Source organism: Grus americana, chromosome 16 (genome assembly GCF_028858705.1).
Source record: "Grus americana isolate bGruAme1 chromosome 16, bGruAme1.mat, whole genome shotgun sequence".
Classification (NCBI taxonomy): Eukaryota; Metazoa; Chordata; class Aves; order Gruiformes; family Gruidae; genus Grus; species Grus americana.
The window spans coordinates 9,112,935-9,132,748 of record NC_072867.1 but is presented as its reverse complement, the minus strand read 5'-3'; the positions used below and the strand labels follow the sequence as shown (position 1 = coordinate 9,132,748).

General features: G+C 40.2%; 1 protein-coding gene across 3 annotated transcripts in view; it reads right to left on the bottom strand.

The window, feature by feature from the left end:
* ZDHHC8 (zinc finger DHHC-type palmitoyltransferase 8) overlaps nucleotides 1-19,814 on the bottom strand; it is a 127,838-nt gene that overhangs the window by 7,269 nt on the left and 100,755 nt on the right. For all 3 annotated transcript variants that reach the window (XR_008579507.1, XM_054844312.1, XM_054844311.1), the window contains 8 exons: nucleotides 16,961-17,118; nucleotides 13,582-13,754; nucleotides 12,779-12,881; nucleotides 9,312-9,403; nucleotides 7,473-7,605; nucleotides 6,451-6,568; nucleotides 5,579-5,688; nucleotides 1,694-2,730 (listed from right to left, as the gene is read on the bottom strand). Coding sequence is in view for 2 of the 3 variants with exons in the window: in XM_054844312.1 (XP_054700287.1) it covers nucleotides 1,694-2,730; nucleotides 5,579-5,688; nucleotides 6,451-6,568; nucleotides 7,473-7,605; nucleotides 9,312-9,403; nucleotides 12,779-12,881; nucleotides 13,582-13,754; nucleotides 16,961-17,118 (1,924 nt within the window). In the remaining variant the exon portion in view is untranslated. The remainder of the gene's footprint in view (nucleotides 1-1,693; nucleotides 2,731-5,578; nucleotides 5,689-6,450; nucleotides 6,569-7,472; nucleotides 7,606-9,311; nucleotides 9,404-12,778; nucleotides 12,882-13,581; nucleotides 13,755-16,960; nucleotides 17,119-19,814) is intronic.

Sequence of the window (19,814 nt, the reverse complement as noted above, 5' to 3'; positions counted from 1 at the left end):
GTCTGCAAAACAAAACAAACTAACCTGCCTCATCGAAGTATTATAAAAGCCCTAATTCAGTGCTGAAATTCCCCTGAAGAAGACAGTCTGCCTCCTGAAACAAGATGGAAAGGAGCTGGGGAGTGTTAGGGGGAACGGGAGAAGGGAAAGTAATTTGTAGCATTGCTGACAGAGAAAACGTGCTAGGTTTACAAAGCACAGAGTGCCTGTGGGAGGTTTACTTCACTAGGTAAACCACTTCAAGTTTATTAAGCTATTCATTTATTAATCTAGGTACTTGACTTGACTTTAGGAACTTCAGTAAAAAACATCCTCTGCAGTAATATCATATGTCTGCAACTTTCTTTAACATCTGATGGGATCTGTAGCTATTTTAACAGCTAGACCATTTTTGCCAAACACTGTATTTTTTTATTACTTCAAAGAGCTGAACTGAAGTAAATCTACAAGCTCTACATTTTAAACAAGCACAATGTAAAAGCAGTGGGACTGACAGGCTGACAGCATTACCAAGAACCAGAGACTAAGGCAAACAGCTTCTCATAATAGCATCCTTCCTACAGCAGCAGCTGACACATCCAGGTCTCAGACAGAGGACAGAAAGGCAAAAGAAAGTCCACAGGTCTTCTTTCACTGAAACAGACTTATTTCTTTAATACATATGAAAAGGAAAAAAAATGGCTGTCTACCTCCTGAATGCTAGATCTTCCACTAGGAGACAAATCATCTTAACAACTACGGTTCACTTGAAAACACTGAGCAAAAACTTGCTGGCACTAAACTTCAGGAGACCTACAATAACGGTTCTCCCACATTTCAGTAACTTTGCCCAAAATGTTGGATAATACTGGAGTGCAAAACTTGGGACCTTAACCAGAGGACAGCACAGTGCAGCAAGTGCCTGATGCAAAGAAAACCTAGATGAGTCCTCCAGACCCCAACTGTCTGAAATACTGCATCCTCAGCAGGATCATGTAGCTCTTTTCAGACTTTCCAAGCCCTATAGTCTCCAGAAGGAAGAGGAAGAAAGATAAGTGCATGCAGAAGCTGCAGCTGAGGATCTTGCTCAGATACCAGTTACTCAGGCTCTCAGCACAGCAAATCCTCTCCCCACACTTTCTCACAGGAAGGAAGGAGGCAGCGAGGCCCTAACATAACGTCAAGATGGTCTGTGCTTTTATCACCAGTTCTGTACTACAGGACACTCAACATTGCTAAATACACAGAGCTCTAAACCAAGCACAATTTCCAGGACTGGTCTCAGCCCATTTCCCTTAGTGCAGGGTATGCTTGCACGTGCTGTGATCCCAGCTTTGCCTCTGTGTCCAAGCAACGGCTGGGTCCAGCCTCCCCTTAGGCTGCAAACTAAAACAGCTCCACCCTTTTGTGCATAACAGGAGGGATAATCTGCCTCTTGTCTTGCAAATAATTATCCAACTCAGCTAAGCCACTAAATCACTATAACTTCTACAACTTAATTGACCACCTGTAGTTCAGGTTACAGCAAATGTGCAAGCATTTTGTCATGATGAGGTTGCTATGAGGGTGTCACAGAATCGAAGAGCACCCACAAACCTCCCACCCTCGCTGGCCTACAGCAAACAAGTAATATGGGTCGTGCCTCCAGCAAAGCGCTCTGCACTTGCTTGCAAACAGATTCACATTGCTAAGCAGCACCTAAAGCAGTACATACCTTTGTGCTCCCACTGATTGCACCTCTGTAATTTCCACAGTGTTTACAAATGAGACAGCCTTTGGGCCTCCATAAGAGGGTGACCTAGGCATCCCTGTGGGGGACGACGGGACCTGGTGGCCCGGGGATTTGTAGGAGCCATTGCTCACCCTGCCCTGTAGTGCTTGATGAGACTGGACATTATTATTGGCTAAATCAGCTTGCAGAGAGGTTGTGGAAGTCCTTGGTGCTCTTGTCATTGCACTTGAGAGTGAAGACACTGAGGACTGCAGTATAGGGTTCCTTGTGCTAAAACTGGTAGCAGCCATCAGATTGTCTCTAGATCCGTATCTCATTGCCATGCTGCGTGGGTCTTCAGAGAGCGTGCTGACTTGCTGAAGGCTGTAAGAGCTAGGGGTGTCATAGACACCCGAGTCTGCAAACACTGAATCAGGGTGCGAGTGGAGGAGCTTCTCCCTCTCTTCCATCTCTTTCCTCTCCTGGATGGATGCCATAATGGTTTTGGAAAGGTTATCATAGCGGACTGGGGAGGGGTCTCGCTGATGCGGAGCTGGACCCCCCAGCACTGGGCTGAAGCTCTGTGGTGGTTGGCGTTGCAGCTCGCTCCCCCGTAGATGGCACATTTTGGCTGATAAGTATGGGGAGTGGTACCCAACAGAGCTGACCGCAGAATGGGCGATGCACTTCCTCCCCGAGGGTGACATGGGGTTTAGCAAACTGTCATATGAAAGACTCCCATTTCTGTTTGACAGGGAATTGGGAGAAAAGATGCTTTTGTAAGGGGTGGAAGCCGCCCCTTCAGACTTTATTGGATGAAGGGGCACTTTGTCTGTCCCTCTCCTACCAGCAGATTTCAGGCTCAGGGATCGTGAATTGATGGCAAAGGAATCTATCTGGAGTGGGGAAGACTGATAGGTCTTGTGGAGGGAGCTCTTCCGGTAGCTGGGGATGTCCAAGCTGGGTTCGGACTGGTAATCAAGGCTCCTGCCATCCTCTTCTATCAGAGCCCCTTGACTGTGTCCCTCCTGCATGGTGATCTAAAACAGAGGTGAATATGAGAAACACAAGCCAATGATATGTAAGTACAGGTTTGCTCTCCATGGTGAGCGCACAGGAAGAAAAGAGCTAGAGGTCTTCTCTCGGACTCTCAGTCCAGCTATGACACAGCCTCATTGTAAGGAATCTCCTCACTCCCGTTCAGCATATGGATAAGCACCTTAGAAGCAAGGAGGAGTTATTCATAATAAGTGCTAAATAATATTGACAGTAATAAATATGTCACCACCTGGACACTGAAAACACAGAATGAGACCTTCTAAATTGAGACTCAAGTCTCAGTCAAGGTAAATAGGATTGTAATCTGATAATAGTGCCCTTGGAAAAAGCACTTCAAGTTTTCTACAAATAGCTCTTGAGTTGAGGGATGCCTGGTTTTAAGTGTTGAGTCAGAAATACTTTAGGCTTCATTTCAACACACTGGGGACTAGTGCACTCTTATCCACTTTACTCAGAGCTATGAATATTCAGTAATTCTGATTTTCTGGTCATAGGTCCTCAAAATAAAGCATCTAAGCTTAATTAGAGCACAGAGGCTCCTTCCCACCATTTAGACAATAAAATGAAGCAATTTTCTCTTAGTTTATTGCCTGTGTAGGAAAGAGTGGCCACATCAGAGAAGGAAACATAGGCCGTAATTTATTTATGTGCATTGAAAACAGATAGGACTTCATTTTGGTTTTCTCTGTGAAAGATTGCTTACAGTTCTCTTCACTTAAAATGCCATTTTGTACTAAGCAAATAATTTTTACTGTTATTTTTAAGGAAGATTTTGCCATAATGCACAATAAATTGGCTACATTGACTCTGCAAAAAAAGAATTATTATCAATCACATATTTAATCAGAAATGCAGTCCATGCAGTTTGTTCTTTATCTGATTTCTTTTAAAGGAAAATTATCCAAAAAAGTGTAACTGGCAAAAGTTCTAAATTTTTCTTCAAGATTTTTTCTTTGAGCTAGAAGATAGGGAAATATGCAAAACAGCTCGCTATCTTCTATAGCATGGTGCTAAATTTGGCCTTCTCTGGAAAAAGGAGACCAAGTGACAGCCTGTAAAGGAGAAGGAGTCGTAGCTTATCTTATAAGTAAATTTGTGCTACTTATCCTTGTGCTGCGATCCCTCTTTCCTAATAGCTTTCACTGCTCAAAAGCAGAATTAATTGGCAAGCTGAAGAACTGATATAGAAGAGACAACACGATATTCCTCACACCAGCTAGTCTCTTTCCCTCTGTGCCTTATACTTAGATATGGCTTGCCAGACAATATTGGCTTGCCAAGTGAACTCATTTTTATAATATTCCATTTATAATATTCTTGACTAGTAGAGAGTTGTGACTACTATAAAATTGAACAAGTCTACAAAGCTGATTGTATGCACACCGGTCAGCCTATAACAACATCTTTTTAAGTTAGGATTGAAACAGCAACCCTCAGAGTGAAGGTGCTGTACCCTGTTATCATTTCAAGCACTGCCCAATCTCCTGGCCTAATCAGAACCTATCCTGTATCTATATTGCATCTATGGCTATGGACTGAATGAATAAAACAAGCTTTCCTTCCATGGCGCTCTGACTTTTGGCATCATGTCCCAAAATACCATCTCTTGCTTACACAGCTCAGAATTGCTAGCTGACGCCTGTAAATAGAATATTTTGAATGGGATGTCAAGCCATTTTTCATGTGATAAAGTGAAGATGATAGGATATTAAACTTTTTGGATACAGTGAACACACTGTTGTTCTTATGTTCCCTTTCATAAGCCAACATTTATTCATTTTCTGGATAGATACTAGAAGCATTTTCTTCACCATTTAAGGAACATTCTGTCTTATTCCAGTGTTGCTGCAGTCAATTATTTATCTCTACCATATTTTCCTCTCCTTAGTTATATCACTCCCTTCTTGTTCTTGCAGGGGTGACATTGGAGGAGCTGATGAAATTAATTGTAAGAAAACTGCATTGTGTGTGGTATGTGTGTTTTAAGGGTATTTCCCTTATGAAGATTTGGATACATATTGCAAATATACAAGTTAGACCAGTGATTTTCAGACTGCTGTTCTTAGGTCCCGAGGGGACAAGGAATATTTGCAACAAATCCATGAGAAGTAAGTGAGAAAAATAAGTCCATTAGAGGTGGGCTTAGTTTTGCACTCTGCTTCCAAAGGAAACAGTGTAAACTGTTTCCAAACTCCTAAGCAAAAGAGAAAACAGTCAAAATTCCAGAGCAAGTCTCTCAAATTGTTTGGACCTCAGTTTTCTTGATAGGAAGAAACGATGCCAAGTGTTAGGAAGCCTTATTTCCCCATTATATAACCCAGATACACTGAGAAGGTGCTAAGGAAGGTCAAACATGAGGAAACTTCCATTAATTTTAACTAAAATATCTCTTGGGATGCTTTAAAAGTTGTTTCTGTTTTGCAAGCAGACATCTTAAGGAATCACTGAGCATGTTGTCTGTTGGCTAAAGGGTCTGATCCAGAAAAGCACTAAGCATGCCCAGCTGCCCCTCTGAAATGAATGGGAGTTGGCATCTATATCAGGAGAAGCCAATGGGAGGTGACACTTCTCAGCATCTGAGGATCAGGCCGAGACACTGGTAAAGCAGCAGTGCATGCCTGTCAGCAGGACAGATGTGTCAAGCTCAACAGAGGAAAGCTGCGAAAGCAGACTTGTTTTCATAAGGAGCATAGTGAAAATACACACTATCGCACAACAATGCCAAGTGTTGTTATTTACTTGTACATTCACTAGAGCCCTGCACTGAATTATCCTCAGTTCCATGTTGCCTTGTGTTAGCTGGGAGGAGATTCTCCCACACTCACTCACCTGCTCAGCCGTGGCATGGTAGTGGACTTTGGGATTGTTGCTGAAAGCTGGTCGATACTTGTACATGGCAGGTGTAGGAGGGCTGATCAGTTTGGGTGAAAGGCCACCTTCTGTAAAAGAAAAAAAAAAAAAAAAAAAGGACTTTCTATTAAAATGTGTGGACAGAATGCTATCATCCCTAATTCCTTGCTATCCATGGTCCTCTGCAAACAGATCTGTTCTGGAAAGAATAAAACTTGCAGTCCTTTTGTGCAGAATCCCACCAAAATCAGTGGGGCCTCTGTGGAAATAACAGTATATTGCTGACAGATCAGCAATCTAAAGAGAAGAAACAAGGTATAAAATATTAAGTGGGGCGACATATTTTGATGAGTAGTAATTTTGCCATAATTTGAAATACTATATATTTGGGTTGAATTCAACTACTAGTTTAGTCTGAGATAAAAAACCAAAACAAAACAGAACAAAAAAAATAGTTTATTTAATAGTATCAAAGCTTTAATTTCACATTTTCATAAATAAAATAATTTAGTTTGAAATACCTAAGCATTTAATGCTAATATTTCTGATTCCTTAGTTAAAAATTATATTTTTCATTCAAAAAATGACCAAAAATTTAAGAAGGGGTTTAAAAGGGTTTAAAAACTCTGTGAAACTGAAATGAAATATCCAACCTAGGCCGGAATGAACCACTTCAAGCTCACTTTTCTCTCCTCTTTCTGCTGTTTATTCCTCTAGCTCAGAGCTCTTGTAAATAGAAAAAATCCTTCACTCAGATACCATTACTGCTTTGAAAGAATACCAGAAGCCTTTTAAAGAGGCTGAAATATTTTCTTATTAATAAAAATAAAACAGTGATCATGCAATTATACCTTCACTGGTCCCCAGCTGCCCTTTTAGCTCAGAGTACTTGCTTGGATCTCCTTTGGGTGGGAGAGGTGGTTGCACATCCATACTTTTATCATCCAGACCTTCCAGGCTAATTTTAGACTGAAAATGACCAAAAAATCAAACATTACCCACAACTTGGTTAAATAACAGTATGTGTCAGAGTGCTGGATGTACAACAGAACAGGAACTACCTATACCTATCATGACAAATATGATTTAGCATCTGCAGACAAACATGATTTAGCACTGCAGACAAGGATTGTCATGTGTAAAATTAGCATTGTCATAACAAGCCAGTATAATTTTAAACGCACTATCCTACTCTACTTGGCATGCTAAATAACATCATCATCACGCTAGTTGATATGTGGTAGAAGACAATGGTGTTTTCTAGCATTTTTTGTCAACTTTCTAGGCAGCTCTCAGAAGCAACTATCCCAAGAGTGTAACAAGTAACTATCCACAAAAATCTTGCAAGGTGGCTTCTTTTGAATCCACTGCTTTTTATATGACTAAACAAATCCTTCTATTTCATGGCAAGAGAAACTGAAAAAAGAAGAGGAGAGAAGAGAATTCAGCTTCTGAGCCAATATTCCTTTCACTGGACCACAAGCCTTCCAGAAGCTCAAAACCTTCTTTGAAGTAGAACAGCTGACTTGGTGGTCCAAGGGTTCCCGCAATGTGTTAGGTTAGTTAAAACTAATTTGCACATCAAGAGATGGCAGCTCTTGGGACAGAAAGTAACCATTGCAAAGAACAACTTCTTCTTCCAGAAGATGCCCATTCTATTATAGAGCTGCAAAAAGGGCTGTTTCTGGATCAAGAGCTGCTGTTACTGAACCTGGGTTACTTTCAGAGGATGAAGTATATGACAAGAACTCAACCTCTATCATTTTCTCAGAAAAATGCATCATCTCAAAGAGATTTTCAATGACAAACTCATTCCCAGGCTTGATAATGCTCAATCCATACCTTTAAAAGCAGCACTTGAAGGCTGCCTTACCTTGCTTCGGTTGAGGTTGGCTTGGATTCCGTTGTCACTGATCTTCACTGTGATCTGTCGCTCAGATAAATCAGGTCTGAGGAAGGGAGGCTTCACACTCACAGCTTGCTTTTTCTTGGGCTCAACTATGTACCTGATTAATTGTTCAACAGTCATCATTAAAATAAACAATAACCTAAGAACAAGGCATAGATACAAGAAAATTTTCCTGCTTCCAGGGTATGATTTAAGAACGTGTCAGAATCTAGGTAAGCGAACTCTATTTATGTCAATGGATGTAATAATTAAAAAGCAATAAAAAGATCAATTTTTTTTTAGTGAGCAAAAGGAGAGGATGCATTAAAAAGCCATAGCAATTTCTGAAGCACTGATGGACAAGAGCACAGTTCACATGAAGAGAAGAAGAGAGGCCTACCACCAATGAAAGCCATTTACAAGATCTTACCCAGCTAACATGAAACAGCTTCCCTGCGGTGGAAAACAGTGACTGGGGGATTAAGACCCAGCACATGGGGAGTTAACATGGAGAAGGTGATGTGCTGTCAGTTCTAGCTCACTACATGGTGACTTGTTTCTGTACCGTGTTTAGAGTGTTCAAATAAATGGAGGTAAAAGAAACAGACAGGTCTATAGGAAGCAACAAATCTAAAGGGAAATGGCTGACTTTAGATATCTAATTTCTTTCAGTGGACTAGAATTCTGTAAGTGCAATTGGGCAGTGGCTCTACAATGCATAAATACCAATACACAAAAAGAAATCAAAACTTTCTCTGTTTTATCTAGTGAATAGGACATGCTCGTAGTGATGGCTCAGTGACTTTAAATATACAGGATAATTTGAACAGGTCTTCACAAAACACAAACATTCTGCTTGCTGAAAGTCTGAGAATAGCCATGATGATAGTACTCACACCCCTCTCTTAACAGGAGTGTCTCCCAACTTCTAATATCTGGCTCTCTTAAAGTATCTTGACCTGATTTTCACGTTTTGCTAAGTCTGAGAAGTAGCTATTCCAGTGTCTTAACTTTAACACATGTAATAGTCTTTTAGGACTTATTTATTGCATAGTGAAGGGGAAAAAAAAAAGAAAAAAAAAAGAAAGGTCTAGAATTGCTCAACACCCTGAAAAGGCTCAAATAAGTCTTCTTGTAGTATGATTATTAACATATTTGCAGGCCGGACAGCTCAGCACCTAGGATATTTATACTCCAGCTGATCTATTGCATTAAAATCCTGATTTCAAAATGTGAAACGATAAATCCATTTCCCCAAAAATAGAAAGCCATAAATAAAATCCCAAGTTCCATGATGTAGACCTCACTGAAAATCTGTTTTATGATAATGAAAGTGCCAGTGAGATTGAAAACCACAGCAGCCTTAAATTAGATTTAAATCTTAAGGAGAAAGGCTGATTTTAGATTCCTTCCTTTTCTCCGGCAGACCAGAATACCTGGACATTGATTGTACAGTGCAAAAAGTCATGTTGGGAATATGATAACATAAGGAAACTTACTTTGCTACTGAAATCCACTGGATAAACAAGTTGGTGAAGACAAGGGTATCAGCTCTCAATATAATTTGACATGCTCATTCCAAATAAATATTTCAGGGATGAGGGTTATGAATTACATGAAGAAAGCATCTGCTTGGACAGCAGGTTACAGCCATGCAACAGTGAAGCAGCTATCACGGAACTCTGCCTTCAGGAGTGTTTTGCTTTACTTCCCTGTTATTTCATCAATAGTCTTTCACTTGTGAGTCCAAGCAAGTGCAATTTCTTCCTCTGTCCCAACAACTACTCTGCCTCCCTCATTCCCAGTTGAGAGCATTCCTCTTACCTGGGAGCCAAGGGGCTGCACAGCACATGTTCCACATTTCCGCAGCATCCTCGGGTAAAAGGATTCACTCCCCCACGGAATTTACCTGTCACCTGGAAACAGATTGAGGACAGTGCTCAAACCTCTGGTTATAGAAAAGTCATCATCCAAATCCTCAGAAAGCCAAGAACAAGTCTGCCTTGCTCTGACCCTAGTGTCTTTCCAAACAGATTGGTTTTCTTTGAATGTTGCACTTCCTCTCTCCTGCTCTAACACACCACTTCCATCAGCTACTTCCAGCTAGGAGGCACACCAACTAAAGATCCCTTCCCAAAAGAGGAGCAAGCTCAATGTGACTGTGTTTCAAAGTGGCCAGGTTCATCTCTTCATGCTGCTCCTGTATTAGATTCATGCCTGCTGTCAGCCAGACATCCTGTTTTGGTCCCTTTCATTCCCCTGTCACTTCCACTCCTCTGCCTTGGCAAGTCCCCTCCAAACAAACAGGAATGTCAATTCAACATTGGTAATGTTGGAGGAGAGCAATGTTTCCTCTCTGTCAGCATCCCATCCCTAGCAGCAATCAGTACAAAACACCGCCTTGTACAGGAGGGTGCCAGGAACTCCCTGGTGATTATGATGTTTGCTTGGAAATGAGCTAGTTTAATAAAAGCCAAGCCTCATTAGATTGGCGGAATCCATTCAAAGCTTCATAAGCATTATAAAGGGTTTGTACTCTACAGGCAGATACTTGAAAGTAACCATATGGGGATAAATACCAATAAAACCAGAGAGATTAATAGTGGTTGCCATTAAAAGCATTACTGTTGCTGTTTGCAAGTAATACATTTTAATCAACACATAGTTCTGATTTAGCAACAAGTTTACAGAGTACCAGAAATACTTTAATTACTTGCACATAAAATAACAACGATTAAATGATTTTGCAATATATTATGCTGGCCTCTTTGACATAACATAAAACTGTTTAAAAAGGCCAAGAGAGAAATGTTGGAAGTTCTGAGTGTTGGAAGAGTAACCTGGTGACTAAAACATGGGCCTGGGACATTTGGCACATCTGCATTCAATCCTGGGCTTAAGCTGACTTGTGCCAGATGCTGGCAAAGCACTTCATATCTCTGTGCCCATCTTCTCAAATGCAATATGAAAATAAAATTTCTCTAACTCACAGATTACATTACTAATTATATCAATTTGGTTTCTAAAGTAGTTTGAAATCCACTGATATAAAGCAGTCTCAGAAGGAAGGATATTTATTTACTCTATTCAGAAACCAAAAATACAGGATATGAGCAGATGTTGGGTTATGGGTTATTTTGATTCCATAAAAGACTTTCAGAGGCATTCAGAAAGCTCACAAACATCTAAACTCAGCCACTATGCACTCCTAAATCACAATCTGCCTACTATGAATGCTCAAAACCTACAAACTTCAGAGTGAACAAATACCAAAAATTTACAGTAAAACAACACGAATATCTGTACCACTCGCCTATAAAATACACTGGGAAAAGAGGATAAGTGTAGCTGAGCATATTGTAACTGGAAAGCTGACAGCAGATAACCAACATTGTGAGAAAAGAGAATCAATACTGAGACTGCAGGAGAAAAGTGAATGTTTTAAAACAGTGGCAAAGCCAGCAGCAGATCTCATATCCATCACTCCTGGTCTGGTGCTCTAGTTACTTAGATATGCCTCCTTGGAAAGGGACCTGAAGGCTGGGAACATCCATCCTCCAGTTACAGATAGGCAGTAATATGACTAAACAGAAATTAAGACCAGATTATATTTAATTTTCAGAAAATGGCATGGGAAAATGAATTAATTTCAAGTGGTTTGGTAGCTCAGGAAAACAAACCGAGCTAGGATGTGTCTTCCAATATTTATTTCAATCAAGTTAAATGCAAAATTCTCAACCTTCCTACATGTTAGTGTAGCCACAAACACAAGAAGTTAGATTTTACCTTTTTTTGATTTAAATTTTTCCTTCCTCCTCAGCCTAAAATTTTCATAGACAAGTTTTCATCACTGCACAACGACAAGCCTAAGGCAAACCATGATTTGGGTTAGGAGACCGAAATGCCCTGATTTTCATGCCACTATTGTTAGCACTATCAAACCTAATACTTGTCCAAAATCAATTTTAAAATGAAGAGCAGCTGATTTCCAAGCAAGACAGAGAAAAGCATTTAAAGATCTACAGCTACGGTAAGCCTGCTTTGTTCAAAGGCCATGTTAGGCAACAATTCAGGCTGACTTCAGATTCTTCACTTATGTAAACCTGCCACACTTTTCTGGATAAAAGTTTTTATTGTCTCCTGTGGGATAGAAGACAATCTCATCCCAGTTTACAAAGGCCTGGCCTCAGACAGATGTCTTCAACTCTTACAGTCTGCACAGCAGCCATACAAGCTACATAAGCATGAAGCCATCAGCCTGCAGGACAGCCAGAACAGCACACTGCTCAGCATGAGCTAGAGAGTGCCCATAGATGCAAGAGCAGTAAAAACACATTTGGAAAAAAAAAAAGAAAAGAAAAGAAAAAGAAAAGAAAAGGAAAAAAAAGAAAAAAAGAAGAAATGTGATGTGGAAAAAAAGTGAAAAAAATCCCAGATGTGTGATGGGTGCTTTGGAGCTGGAGCTGTGAAAGGGTGAGGCACTGGAAAGCACACAATTAATTAGCCTTGGGAAGAAAGCTGAAAATGCTGTGTGCAGCTGCTGGCATGCTGTGTGACCCAGTGTCAAGCTTTCTAACTGAGCTACCTCTTACGAATGGCAGGGGCATGCTATCAATCCCATGACTAGATCTCTATCACCGTATCATGCTATTGATATGCATATAGGTCTGGATTATATACATTTCAGTAACTGTAAAGTTAAGTTTTACAGGCTTTTTGGCACAAGATGTCATGTTGGCACTTGGTTTGGAGAAGCAAAACACGTTAGGTCCAATAGCCTCTCTGTGTGAGTGTGCACATATGCATGAGAACAAGAGAGAGACAGAGAGACAGAGACAAAGAGCCAGCTCAGATCTTATTATGTGCAGTGTGGGTTAGCTGGGGGAGTTCAAAATATCAGCAGACGGGGCAAAAGCATGATTTAATCTTTTCCTTTCTTTCTTTCGTTCAATCTCATGATTTGTTCAGTCTGACTCATAAAGTTTGAGCTGCTGGAGATGATGGTACTTACCACATAAAACCTATTTCAAGGCCGTGAGTAGATTTTAAATGCTAAATAAGCCTGGAATGATCCTTTGTGGTTAGAAGGGGGAAATCTTTTCTTGTAGTGCATTCAAGAAAAAAATCTGAAAATAAAAAACTAGGCCATTTTCCTGGATATTCACAAAAGCTCCAGTCAGAGTGTTACTGCTAAGATTTGGATCATTTTTTGCTTTACCCAAGCTGACTTGCTGAATTTCCTTCCAACTCAACATCTTAGCCTCAAACACAGAGAAAGGATTGCTTCTTACCTGTTCATTCGTTGTGCGCCCTCGGGCCACTAGAACAATATGGAAGCCAGTGAGACCAATGACTGGAATAAAGAATAACCCAGCCACACACATGACAGCCATTCTGTATCCAGGAGTTAAAGAAACTGGGATGAATGAAGGAGAGGGAGAGGAAAAGGAGAGAAAAAGATAATCTTGGAAATAGGGAGGGTGTCCCTCGCCTTTAATTAGGCTGACTAAATTCTATCTTAAAGTCAGGTCCATCTGCTCCTAGCCTGGGTCCTTATCCTTGAGATGGTTAAAAAATAATGTGAACTCATTGATTCTGGCTGTAACCATCTTGTAAAGACCATTCTGCACTAATCTATCAACAGGAGTAGCACCTCTCAGAGCCAGGGGTTTGTGTATTACACCAGCATGCAGGGGGGCTGCTTCCAGGGCAAACTCTGCTTTAAAATACAGTAAAGTGTACTGTACAGTAAGTACAGTACAGTAAGTACTTACTTAGTAAATAGTACCCAGCATTTTACAGTCACACCCAATTGGAAGTAAAATTTGGGGAGACAGCATATCCTTCTGCTGGGTTTTCATGGGAAAGATTGAGATAGACAAAAGGTCAGCTATAGTTTTGGGGGTAATCAATGGTTACACAGGTCAGATGGGTACAGAGGAAAACCTGCACTAAGCATTTACAGGGGAAGAGCAGTGGGGGATCAGGAGAGGAGTAGATCTTCACCAGTTCCAGGAAGACAAATCTTCAGATTTATTCTTCCACATTTTCCTCAAGACCACCTTGAGTCTTGAAAGACCAAAAAGAAGGATACGTAATGGTGGTATGAGCTGCTCCTAGCTTTTCCATATGGTTTAATACGAAGATAAGCCCAAAGGTGAATACTCCAACCATGTGCGTACTTAAGGACAGCAAGAAGAGAAAAAAATAGCGGTAGTTCCTCCGTCCTATGCAATTGTTGACCCATGGGCAGTGATGGTCAAAATCCTTGTGAAGAAAGGGAGAGACAGGGAACAATATCCAAACAGTTAAAGGAAATACATTGTCTTAGAGATAAATCTGAACCATCATCATGTAAAATTGCATCAGGCTAGTTCTGCAGCTTTACAACACGGTACACTCTCTTTACAAGGCTCTTCTTAGGACAAAGTGGTTTCTGTATCTATGGATGGAGAGGTACTTCAGTGTTTATAGGGGTCAAAGAGAGGATAATAATAAAAACAAGACAGGTGATTTATCTGCTAGCAGCAAAAGCACTGATTTTTTTATCATCCTTTGCATGAGGAGTCAATTACAATGAAGTTCTCATAACCTAGAACATTTTGAAGATGCAATACTGCTGCAGAATTCTCTGCCCCGCATTGCTGTATTTATATGAAGCTGAATGAATCCCCTTTAAACAATGGACAACATGAAAGATACTTTTTTACCAAGCAGGTCCTCAAAGAAAAGCAACATCTGGATAAGACGCAGGCAAAGTTCTGCACGAGTTCATTAACAGTTATGAACCCAAACCTAACTATTTGTCTCAGTCAAAAGTTCAAAGTCCCTTATAAAGTCAGATCTCTTTTAACAGGAGATTTAATAACGAGTGCAAGCCACAGACACCTTTCAAGTGCCTTTACACATTTTTATAAGCATGTAAACCTACTGTCTTCAATGGGATTGATTATTCTTGACATGAGGACAAGATCAGGTGCAAGAAATAAACCTTTCTTATTTCTGCATTCTTCAGCACAGATATTACACATTCATTACATCAACAAATGAATTGTTTATTCTTTGTTTTGTGGTAATGCTATTTTTAAACATTCCTCAATGATGACAAAGGGGGTTTTGTATTTTTAAGTTTGGTATGATGTATTTACCAAAAATATACAAAATACAAGAAAATGGAGTAGAGCTTTCTTAAAGCACATTAGAAAATGACAGGGACAATTTAATAAAGATAATTTCAGGCTATATCTGAAATGCTGACATAGCATATGTCTATTATGCAAATCTGGTTGTATGCAGCCCAAAGTATCTTTCCATTATGAAACTATATAAGCACCCACTGCAAACACTTCAGTAAAGAAAACAAAAATCTGACTACTTTTGATACAGATTCATTTTTGGATCACTCTGGTCACAGCAGGCTTTAGGTTTTAACTGATTTTATGTCTGCAAGTTTTGTCGGCTTTTCTTGTTTGTTCATTTTTACTAAATTAGCGCAAAAGATTTATATTCAGGGAAATATTATTTATTGCACATTCTAGATTGAAAGTGAAAAGATGTGAATTGCAAGCCTGAATGGGTTCCACACAGAAAAGCCAGCAGAGTTGTTCCTATCACCGTCTCCAAGCTCTTCTAGAATAGACAGGTGAGTGGGAAATAAGCATCACAAGAATCAATAAAGCATGTTGTTTAGGACCATGATTTATTGATTCAGAAGTCATTAATGCTTTTTGCCTATATTCCTTCACAGCAGTCATAATTTAATTATACAAGCAGAGCTTCTTACTTGCACACCAGAATAGTAAGGAATACCCAACTGATCTGGCCATCAATAACACTTCTGGAGAGCTTGACAGAGTCACCTTGCATTCTGGTATTTTATTTAGGTTACTTTTGGATTCTGTCCCATTTTCATTTCTGCTGCAGAACTGACTCCCATGGAGGCCTTATGGCAGCATGAAATTGCAAGTGTTTATACCAGTGAATTTTGAGCGATCTTTTTCTAAGAAAACTTCATTTCTGGAAAATGAATTTTCATGCTGAGCCACTGGGGAGGGTAGAAGAAAGAAACTCCATGGGACAACCGAGAATTTATCATCATCGAAACAATCCTCAGGATCTAGAATTAGTGATAACATTTATGTTTTAAAGCTAAGAATATATGACTCAGGTTTTCTACAAAAAATCCAGCTCTATTCAACAATTCACAACAGTCTAAAGAAATTGTGTGACACAACTTATGAATAGTTGTGGCTATTCCCCTCTACCCAGGGACCTTGGCAGCTCCTCACTCCCCATCTTCTCAAATCCTGCATCCTTCTGAGGCCTTCCACAACAGGATAGCCTTGTCCTACTCATTGATGGTTACTAGGCACAGCACTGCTTCCAGATAATTATAACTTAGGTATACATTGCCCTGAAGGAGAGAATGACTGGCAGAAGATAAACCCAGCAGCCTTTCTCTCACATGTAACTGTGCTGCTTTCTTTGGGACTATTCCCTTGCTTATGGCAAAGAGGATTAGGACAAAGATGGTGTATACAGCATTCTAGCTGACTCTGGTATTTTTTCCCTTTCTGATTAGTAATTCACTTTAATGGCACAGCTGAACATATTTTAGACATATTGAAGATTTCATCTTTCTATTGGAAAAAAAAATAGGCCTTGCAGCAGAAATGATCCTTAAGAAGTGGAATTTTTAGCTCAGCAATAAAAAATTCCCCCTGACAATACATTACTGCAGATACAGCACTCTCTACTTACAAGTTTGGAAGATGTTTATAGCCCAAAAGCACGTCTTACTGTTTGGGGGTTATTTTTTAAAAATCCTGTGTGCCCTAGCAAGACCCTAGGGCTATCAAGAAACATTAGAGTCCCATAATTCAGAGCGACCAACATTAGAAACATGAAGAAGTTCATGCTCTGAGCTGGGGTGTTGAAACAAACATGGGGTCCTTTCATTGACTGGAGTACCACTCGCTGAATTCTCAGTTTGGTTTTCCTAAAGCTCACACACCATTCTAGCTTCTCTGCTTGTCCACCAGTGTAGGCACTAGTTTGTTCCAAATTAAATGATGAGCCCTAAGCTCACACATGACAAGCTACAATGGTTCACCCTGAATCTCCTGCTCCCCTGAACTCTGCCTCTGCATCAGCTTTTCCATTCACCTCTTCTTTTTTACATTCACAATCTCTTAGCTACTTCAAGGAAGGCATAGCCAGCATTATAAATTTTTATTCTAATTATCACTGGCAAAAAAGCTGACATCAAACATTATTGCATATGTAATAAACATCATAACTGAGGGCTATGTTTCAAATGGTACTAATTAGCAGCAGTCCATCAACAGGGCTACAGATGGGAACTTCCAAGAACCGAAATACCGTGGAAGCACCCAACTGCATGTTTCCAGTAGAGTGCGCAACCCCATCACTGAGGCAAAGCCAACAGATCACGTAATCAACAGAACTGTTACCTCAACACAGTTGTCACAGACACTGCAGTGAGAGCAGCGTGGAGGACGGTAGAAGTGACAGGTGGCACACCATTTCATCCGTACTTGGATTCCTTTAATCTCCACATTCTTGTAGAGTGGAGCTCGGAAGTCGTCATCTTTATCTTCATCTTCATCTGCTGCTCAATGCAAAACTAAAAGTTAGTGGAAATAACAGAGGGTAAAGATAAAACAGCTATTCCGGTCAGTGCCTTGGATACAGGGGCACTGCACATGCTCTCAGGCTTGTCAGAGAGGTAAGAGTGTGGTGGAAGTGATGGACTGTCAGAACAGGTTGTCTGGGGCTGCAGAACACTTCTGTGATCAGGGCTCATTTTAGCACCTCCCACTGGAGTGCTGTGCTGCCTTATTCACCAGCCCCTGGACAAAGAGAGGTGTTTGCATCTTGTCTTTGCCAGCATTTACAACCTGAATGAATAAGATGAGCTGCACACTAGAGTCAAAGAGGGCATGGAAATCACCCAAGCCTTTGCTGTGAGAAGTTCTGCTGCATGCCTTTGGGATTAATTCAATGCTAGCCTACCGGCATATAAAGCAAAAGAAATTACATCCACAAATATTAGAAGAAGGTTGTGCTAGATCAAACCCCAAAATCAACCCAGATGACCACAAATGATGGTTTGTTCAGCACTCTAGTGTCAGCCTACAGTCACCCCAAAGACCTGTTGCTCCAAAGAGTCTGACGCCACAGTAAGATATAACATTCTGAAGCAATTTGTGTGCCCGTGAAAAGCCCTTGCACCAGTGCTTACTTCTTTATAGCACATCCCGTGATCACTTCGTCATAGCATACCCAGAACACTCTTGCTTTAGTAACGGTACATAACTGGGAAGATCTCACCTCTCTCAAAGGCAGCATGGTCTACTGATCTGAGCACAAGACTGGGAGTCAGGAAGTCCTATATTCTAATTTTCTCTGTGGCCTTGGACTAGTCATTTAGCCTCTCTTTGCCATTAGTAAGATGAGGATGACAATACAGCAGTCATCTTATTAGGGACAACACGGTGGGTGGATGGTTTATCATCTCAACTAAGCACTGCCCTGTTTAAGAAAAGAGGCCATTTAAAAAGAAATGCACAAAATAAAAGCTAGTCTACAACAGACAAATATATATTGGAAAGGAAAAAAAAGAGAATGACGTTCATGAAAGTTCATTTTTTATCCTAGATTCCTGTAATCTTTATTTGTTTCATTTTGACAGAGAAAATCTAAGTAGTTCACATCTATTTAACACCTGGTTAAACATTATAGTACAGCTAGCATCGGTTGACTGGCTCCAAATTAGGTGGAATTTGATAATATTGTCCCTGTGGAGCATCAATCACTGTCATTTAATTCTATATTACATCTTCTCTAGATGTGTTATCCGTACTAAAATGATCCAATTTCCATTGACTTCAGAAGGAGTTTCTCCCTTCACTTAGATAAGCTTGGGATCTGGCTCACCTGTAGTATTTACCTTGCAAGAGTGTTCTCTGGATTAACGTCTGTGCATGGAAGCTGAGTGCTGTACTGGCATCATTCTCTATAATTTTCCTTCATAACTAGTCAGTGAAACTCTTAGTGAGAGCTAGACTCTACATACCTTAGGCACTTGTACAAATACAATCTGTAGGTTCTTCAGTACTACTATAAACAAGCCCATGTTGTATAATACATGACACTAGAACAGTCAAACCATTTAAGCTCTTGTAAAAAAACCTGACTATGCAGACAAAAAATCTGGACATTGTATATACCTATATGCATATAAACACATTAGTCTTGCAGAATTGACACACACTTGAATAGTTTGTATAAAACAGATTCACATCAAAAATACTGGAAGCCAGTTTGCAGTTGGTATCTATAATTAGCCAGCAATAAACATTGCAAATATCAACCAAGACTGTAAATCAGATTTGTCAGGGTAGCCCCAATTTCAGTGACTTAATACTTCCTTTCCTTCTCATTCATTTTGGTGGATTACTGGCAACTCACTCGCACAGAGCCAATCCTGATTCATACCAGAAACATTCAGAGCGCCAACAAATTCGAAGATGATTCAAAAATGAGTAATGGATCTGGCAGTTTGATTCAGGCCCTCCTCACAATACGAGAGTGAGCTGGGTTTACTGGCCCCCATAGCCCAAGTTCTATCTGCCAGAGAACCTGTAAGCTCATATGATACAGCTAGAAATGTGTTTGTTTCCAGCTTCCAGTGATCTGAGCAGAATACATTGGCAGTGGAATGTATCTTACTATACAGATTCTCACACTCTGATCCACTGACACAGAACAGCCAAGTCTCATGTTTTTATAACATATCTTACAATTTTTGGTGGCTTCCTTAAAGGAATCATGTGATTTCATTAGAATCGCAGCTTTTGTATTGCTTATTTGTTGCTTTGGTTTTGAAGTAAATTTGTAACTATAAGAAATGTGCTAGGAAGCTTGAAACCCAAGAAGACTAAACCTAATTTCAATAACAGAAGGCAAATAGATCTATTGTATATTCATTTTAAATCACTCCTACAATTTTTGAACTCCTTGTGCTGGCAGCTCTGCGGGCGGCGTGGGGTGGTGATAGCTTTTTTCACATGCACACTTGTGATCTGAAATAACATCTGCTCCTCTTTCCTCCCAGCACTGGTATTTATAGTCTTTTCCATCTTTTCTCTTCCTTATCAGTTTGCTTTCTTCACACATCTAAACTCCTACTTCATCACTGTCTTCCAGGATGACTTTCAACCCTTTTCTCATCCTTTCCCCACTCCCCTTGCTCCCAGCCTCTTCCAGATCAAGCACATGCAGAAGATAGAGATATAAGGCCAA